Source organism: Rhincodon typus, chromosome 44 (assembly GCF_021869965.1).
Source record: "Rhincodon typus isolate 14 chromosome 44, sRhiTyp1.1, whole genome shotgun sequence".
NCBI classification, from domain to species: Eukaryota; Metazoa; Chordata; class Chondrichthyes; order Orectolobiformes; family Rhincodontidae; genus Rhincodon; species Rhincodon typus.
Window position 1 is genome coordinate 1,146,966 of NC_063375.1, and position 7,329 is coordinate 1,154,294.

Here is a 7,329-nt window from a genome sequence, read left to right on the forward strand (position 1 = left end):
CCATTGTCTTACCAAACCTACTCTGTCATTAGAGAGGGACATCCAGTGGTGGTTTAACTGAAGGTCACCATGCCTCAGGCATAGGGAGAGGCTGAAAAGGAAATGATAAACTGCAGCTGGTAGGGGAATTGAACCTGCATTGCTCTGCATCACAAACCAGCCAGCCAGCCAACTGAGCTAATCAACCCCCTACAAAAACTGTTATTCTAGCCATGAAGAAGCATTCTAGGAAGGGGATAAATTGACCATGGTTAACCAAGAAAGTTAATGTTAGTATCAAAGTAAAAGAGAAAAATATACCAGTTTGCATAGATTAGTAAAAACCAGAGAATCAGGAGGGTTTCAAAATGCATCAAGGGGGTTGCGCACTGAAGACAGAGATGAGGAGGAATTTCTTCTATCCAAGTGGAGTGAATCTGTGGAGATCTTTACTGCAGAGGAATGTTGAGGCTGGATCATTCAAAGGAGCTGTAGAGAGATATAAACATGCTAGATGCTAGCTGATCGTGTACATTTGTCCTGTCCAGTATCTACCCTGCCCGGCTCTGCACCACAACTGCTCCCCACCCCCGCTGTCACAGCTGAGCCAGATATACTGGAAGAGGGGGAGAAAACTGAGGAGTTCCTCTGGGACATGTACACAAGGCAATGGAAGGGGAAATCGAGAGTGCCATCAAGCAGCAGCATGGCCTGCTTATTGACCTCCTGTTAGATGACAACCAGGACCACTGTAGACATCGTTATAACCTATGGCCCATGGAGTTTCATTATGTCTTGGTTTTTCTCTATCTGTGGAGGGGGTGGGATCAATGACCTGGCCGGTATGTATCATCCCCATCCCTAATTGCCCCATGGGGATGTACTGGTGCTGAGCTATCTTCTTGAACTGCTGCAGCCCGTTCTCAAAAGCGGTGAATTTCAGAGGTGAGGAGAGAGTGCTTAGCCTGGATACCAAAGCCGCCTTTGACCAAGTGCGGCATCAAAATGCCTGGGTCAGCTGCTTCATCAATGACCTGCCCTCCATCAGAAGTGGAGTTGTTCACTGCTGACTGCACATTGTTCAGCACCATTCACCACTCCTCAGGTATTGAAGCGATCCATGTCCAAATGCAACAAAACCTGGATGATATTCAGGCTTTGGGGCTGACAAGGGGCAAGTTATATTTGCACCACACAAGTATCAGGCAATGACCACCTCCAACAAAAGAGAATCTAACCATCGTCCTCCTGTTCCCCCCACCTTGACGTTCAAAGGTGTTACCATCACTGAATTCCCCCATTATCAACATCCTGAGGGTTATTGACCAGAAACTGGAACCAGCCCCATATCAATACAGTGGCTACAACAGCAAGTCAGAGGCTGGGAATCCTGCAGCAAGTAACTCACCTCCTGACTTTTCCCCCAATGCCTGTCGATTATCAACAAGTCCCAGATCAGGAGTGTGATCGAATACTCCCCATTTGCCTGGATGGGTGCAGCTCCAGCCACTCTTGAGAAGTTCAACACCATCCAGGACGAAGCAGCAGCCCCCCCCCCCCCCCCCCACCATGCTCAATCAATACACTAACCTCCACCTTCAACACTCAATCCCTTCACCACCAACACACAACGGCAGGTGGGCTCATTAGGAATGCTCAGCTGAGCTCCAACACCGCACAGCAGCAGCAGTGAGTCACTGCAGTGACTCGCATCCTCCGACCGCATCTTCCAGACTTGTCCGTGGATGGGGTAGAGGTTATGAGGGCACCAGATGCATGGAGAGCACTTCCCCCTGCAGGTTCCTGTCAAAGACATGCCCCACAAAATGCACACACACACTCTCTGGCATACACACACATACATACACGCACGCACGTCAGGAACAATACCAGCCATTCCTTCAGTGTCACCAAGTTTAAAGCCCTGGAACTCTCTCCCGAACGGCACTGCAGGATTTCCCTTTACTGCATGGGACCGCAGTGGCTCAAGTAGGCAGCTCATCACCACCTCAAAGAGATGAGTAGGGCTGGGCAAGAAATTAGGCTTTTGCAGTGATGCCCACACCCAGTGAAAGACGAAAAAAGATAATTAATTGGAGTTGCAGACTTCAAAGTATGGTTATTATTAGCAGCATGAAAGTTGTGATGGGGAGTTTACTTGTCTATGCACACACCAACTCATCACGGTGATTAAATCTGACCGTGTTTGACTACATTGTACAAAAATGCACACTTTGCAACAGGTGTGAGCATTGACTCACAGATAATTCCCTCTGCGTGTTAAGCTCTCTCAATCAGCATTGGCAAGCTTCAAGGCCATGGGGAAGATTGTACTTGGCACTGGGAAGATGCCTGCTTTGATATAATTTCTTTCATATGGAGCCTGAGAGTCCGACATGTGTGTGCTTCTCCCCACTCCACCTGATTTATGCTGCTTTTTCTATTGCAGCAATTCAGCAACCGAAATCAGACCAGCATTGTTTTATGCATCATTTACATTGCAGAAAGGACATTTCATGGTATTGCTATCCGGGGCAAATTATTTATTTCCTGCATTCCCCCATCCTCCACCCGCAAAGCCTGTCCCACCACCGACAAGGAGCAAGGCAGCAGTATGATAGAATACTCCCCATTTGCATGGATGGCAGTTCCAACAACACTCGAGAAGCTCGACACCATCCAGGACAAAGTAGCCCCCCACCCCGCTCGATTGACATGCTCACCCCCACTTTCAATACTCACTCCGTCCACCACTGACACACTGTAGCAACAGTGTTTACCGTCTACAAGATGCACTGCAGTGATAAAAGTACAAGTACATGAATAGAAAGGTTTGGAGGGATAAAGGGCAGGAGCAGACAGGTGGGGACTAGTTTAGTTTGGGATTATGTTCGGCTTGGACTGGTTGGACCAAAGAGTCTGTTTCCATGCTGTATGACTCTATGACTCGCAGAGGCTCCTCCAACAGCACCTTCCAAACCTGCCACCTCTAAACTCCTTGGAAGGACAAGGAGCAGCAGATGCAGGGGGAGCACCGTCCCCTGCAAGTTCCCCTCTGAGTCTCCCAGACAATATCACAACTTGGAATAATATTGGCCATTCCTTCAATGTTGCCTGGTCCAATGTGATGGAGAAGGGCAGATTAAATGAAAGAAAATCCCTGATATTCACTTTATAAGCAACAAATTATTTATTTAACCCTAAAAGTGAACAAATTAACAAAACTACTAACAAACCGAACAATTCCCCCCAACACCTAACTATTCCCTAACTGAACAAATTTCTACTGGTATGCTGTTCCAATAAACACAAGTCCCACTGAAATAAACCCAAGTAATAAGAAAATATGTTAAACCTTAATCTCTCAAAGTCTACATGCCTTTCTGCTGCTATTCCCAAGTTACAAACGCCCTTCTTCCGCTAATCTGGCTGTCAGGAATGTTTTCTCTGAAAGTCTTCTGTGAGGACTCTTAGCTAGAAGTGCTGTGGTACCTTGTATGACTAGGTGGTGATTTCTTAACAAGCTTAGCGACTTCTTGTGAGAGTTGGATGCTTATTTCTCAGATGGCGGTTCACTGTCACACAGATGTTCAAAAACCCTCTCCTTATATACCTTGGATGACATATCAATTTTCTTACAATAGCATTGGTCCGAGGTTGTCAAAACCATCAGATTTAAATTCAAATGGCTTTCAATTGCTAGGTGCTTGGTTTAAATTAATTGGCTGATTCCAGCTCATTGTCAAAACATCAAACCAAACTTAAGGTTTCCAATCACACAGCCAATTGATACGTTTTAATCTCAGCACTGTCTCTATCTATTCAGCTGCTTACAGACACATTTTCATTTAAATCTCCAAGCTTAGAGAAGCACGTCACCTCTTAAAGTGACTACGCACTCTTCCCCTCCCTTATCTTTCTTTTTACAAACAAGTTCTAGCTTCCTGCCTTCCAATTCACGATTATTCTACACAACTTCGTAACACACAGAATCCCTCTCTACTTGCACTGTGAAGGGTGTCCTCACACCACGACTGCTGCAGCTCAAGTAGCCCTCTCACCACCAGCTTGCCTGGTGGGGGTGAGCGGGGGGGGTGCAATTAGAGATGTGAAAAATGTTGCAGCATGCTGTCTGGGAGTCTGGTGGAGGCCTGGTGACTGGAGGCATTCAAAGATGAACGAGTGCCTTCTGAAAAGGAAGAATGTGGAAATCTTTGGGGAGAAAGTGTGGGAGTGGGTAACAAGTGAATTTCCCCAATGGAGATGGGCAATGAGCTTAATGACCTCCCCTTGTGCTGTAACTATTCAGCGAGTGGCCCTAACAAATACAGCTGTTCACAGACACTGGGATCCCCAGGGATAGGTATCCCTAACAGACATCAGCAAACTCCAGCACTTCTGTTTCTTATTGAATTAGCCTCTGCTTTTACAAAGTGCTTGATGCCAGTCTCCAAGGGCTGGCCCCGTTGCCAAAACAAGGGGCGAGCTTGGACTGGTGGAGCCTGACCTTGCGATGTCCTCCTGTTGGGATAGGTTTCTGAATGAACGGAAGGTCATTGAGCAAGTCAGGGGCGGAGACGCGGACGATAGCGAGGAGGAAGAGCGGCAGCAGGGCAATCCCAAACAGGAGTGCACACACGTTTGAGCCGTGCCCACATTGAGAGAGAAAAAGAAAACACCCCAGACGAGTAGTTCCTCCTGCCAGCAAAGCATCTGGAGCCGATTGCAAAGACAAATTTTCGGACGGCTTGTCAACGTTGGACAGTGCCCAGAAAAGGATGCATGGCCGGCAGCGGTTCAGCTTCCATTCAGTTTGATGCCTGGTGAAAAGCAAATTAAAAGAAATTGTTTTTGCCTGCCGTGCGTCCTGGTATGTGTGTGCGTTACCTTTCAGTACCAGTCCCCCAACACTCTGGCCCAGATTTACTGGGTCTTGTGGCACAATGGTAGTGAACCTACCTCTAGGCCTAGGCTTACGAGCCTAGCCCCATGAGCCTAGACCCTAGGAGCCCCAGACCTGGAAGAACCCGCAATGACTACAAAACACACCATTTCAAATTAATTTTATTTAGTCAGGTGGGGTGTGGTGGACAGGGGAGGAGGAATTTTACTCTCTCTCTTGGCCTCTGGGTTTCTACAGCAGTTACGTCAAAGCTATGGAATCCATCACCAAGGGGATTAACCAGTGGCAACCATCTCACACAAAAGACAAAAGGTTTTCTCAAAAAGACGCAGACGAAACATTAGCAGCTGTGGAAGCAGAGACAGACAGACAGAGGTGGGGGACAGTTTTCACACGGAGAGTTGAAAAGTTGCCTGCTTCCCCCCACCCTGCTGTCTGAGGACATTGTGTGTAGGCCTTAAGACAGTGAGTGCCTTGAAGTCTTTACAGCTCTGGTTACAGTACATGTGTTCACCAAATACCTGCACACATCAGGATATACAGTAAGATGGTTGGGTCCTGTTTAGTGTGCAAACAGTACAATAGAGACCCCCAAATGTTATCCAGCTGACATAATTTTGACAAACGTACGTTCTAGCCAGCACCAAGTATTAAAAAGTACGGTGATTTTAGCACATTTGGGGAAACCAACCCAAACCAACGAAGGTACCCAGTTAGGAATCTCTAATTTAATGCCACACACCACTGTCATAACATTCAAAGCTGTTGTGAGCCTAGTGAGGGAAAGTGGGACTAGCTTGGGTGGTAGTGTCTTTTTTGGTAGTCAGGCTTGAAGGGCCTCTGTTGTCCTATGTGATTCAGCCAGGATCCGCATAAAAGGTGAATAAAAGACAGAGGGAAGAGCAACGAGGTGACTTTGACACTTGCTTTCATTCAGTTACATCGCAAGTAATTAGATTCTTCTAAAACAAAAATTCGGCAAGGTAAACTTGCACAAGAATATCCCAGCGCCATTTTTACAAGTTAATTGTTATTGTCGGGGAGGCAATGGCTTCATGATACTGTTGCTGCAAAGATAGATGTTGCTGGAAAAGCTAGGCAGGTCTGAGGAAGGGTCACCGGACCCAAAACGTTAACCCTTGATTTTTTTTTCTTCACAGACGCTGCCAGACCTGCTGAGCTTTTCCAGCAACTTCTGCTTTTGCTCCTGATTTACAGCATCCACAGTTCTTTTGGTTTTTATTTGGTATTATCGCTGGACTGTTAATCCAGAGACCAAAATAACGTTCTAGGTTCGAATCCCGCCACGGCAGACGGTGGAATTTGAATTCAATAAATATCTGGAATTAAGGATCTGATGATGACCGTGAATCCATTGCCGATTGTCAGAAAAACCCATCTGGTTCACTAATGTTTTTTAGGGAAGGAACTGCCATCCTTACCTGGTCTGGCCTACACGTGACTCCAGACCCACAGCAACGTGGTTGACTCTCAACTGCCCTCTGGGCAATTAGGGATGGGCAATAAATGCCGCCTAGCCAGCGATGCCCTCATCCCGTGAATGAATAAAGAAAACGAAATAATAAAAAATTCAGGGTTTTGGCCATGTGGGACAGAAGTGGGGAGAGTTTGGGAGCCTTGGGAATTCTTTGCCACACAAAGTGGTCAGGGCCGAAACATTCAGCGTTTTTGAGAGAGTCAGATATAGCTCTGGGAGGTGGGGGGGGAGGCTACGGGGATCAAAGGGTACAGGATGGGGGAGGGGGAAGTGGGTGAGCAGGTTTGAGGGGCCAAATGGCCTACACCTTCCTACATTCTGTCCTCAAGAAGGAGTTCAACCTGGTCTTGGGACTAAAGGCGGGGAACAGGGACTGTGTTGAATGATCAGCCATGATTGTATTGCGCAGCAGAGGGGCCGAATGGCCCACTCTGAATGCTATTTTCCATGCTTGGAAGGGGCCTCCGCAGAGCTGACCCGTGCCGTTTCGGATTGGCGATTAACGTGACTGACCCGGATTTCAAGCTTCCAGGAGGAAGATGGCAGCGGATGAGAGAAGGGTGAACGTACAGAGGCAGGTAGGAGTGATAGAGCCGTGATTGCCCCTCGGTAAGACTCGAATGCTTAGCTACTGGCCCACGGCTAAAATCATCGGATATTGTGTTCAATTCTGGTCGTCACACTACCAGAAGGATGTGGTGGCTTTGGAGAGGGTACAGAAAAGATTTACCAGGATGTTGCCTGGTATGGAGGGCACTAGCTGTGAGGAGATGTTGGAGAAACTTGGGTTGTTCTCACTGGAGGGGCGACCTGATGGGGGTCTACCAGACCATGAAGGGCATGGACAGAGTGGACAGTCAGAAGCTTTTTCCCAGGGTGGAAGAGTCAGTTACCAGGGGGCAGAGGTTTAAGGGGCAAGGTTTAAAGGTGATGTACGAGGCAAGTGTCC

The 7,329-nt window shown here is 47.5% G+C and overlaps 1 protein-coding gene across 1 annotated transcript in view; it reads left to right on the forward strand.

Moving 5' to 3' along the window:
* si:ch211-199g17.9 (uncharacterized protein LOC108180085 homolog) overlaps nt 1-4,797 on the forward strand; it is a 30,514-nt gene extending 25,717 nt beyond the window's left edge. Inside the window, exon 12 of the mRNA XM_048619861.1 lies at nt 4,513-4,797. Within this exon, the coding sequence (XP_048475818.1) occupies nt 4,513-4,624 (112 nt within the window). The 3' untranslated portion in view covers nt 4,625-4,797. The remainder of the gene's footprint in view (nt 1-4,512) is intronic.
* Nucleotides 4,798-7,329: the final 2,532 nt, after the last annotated feature.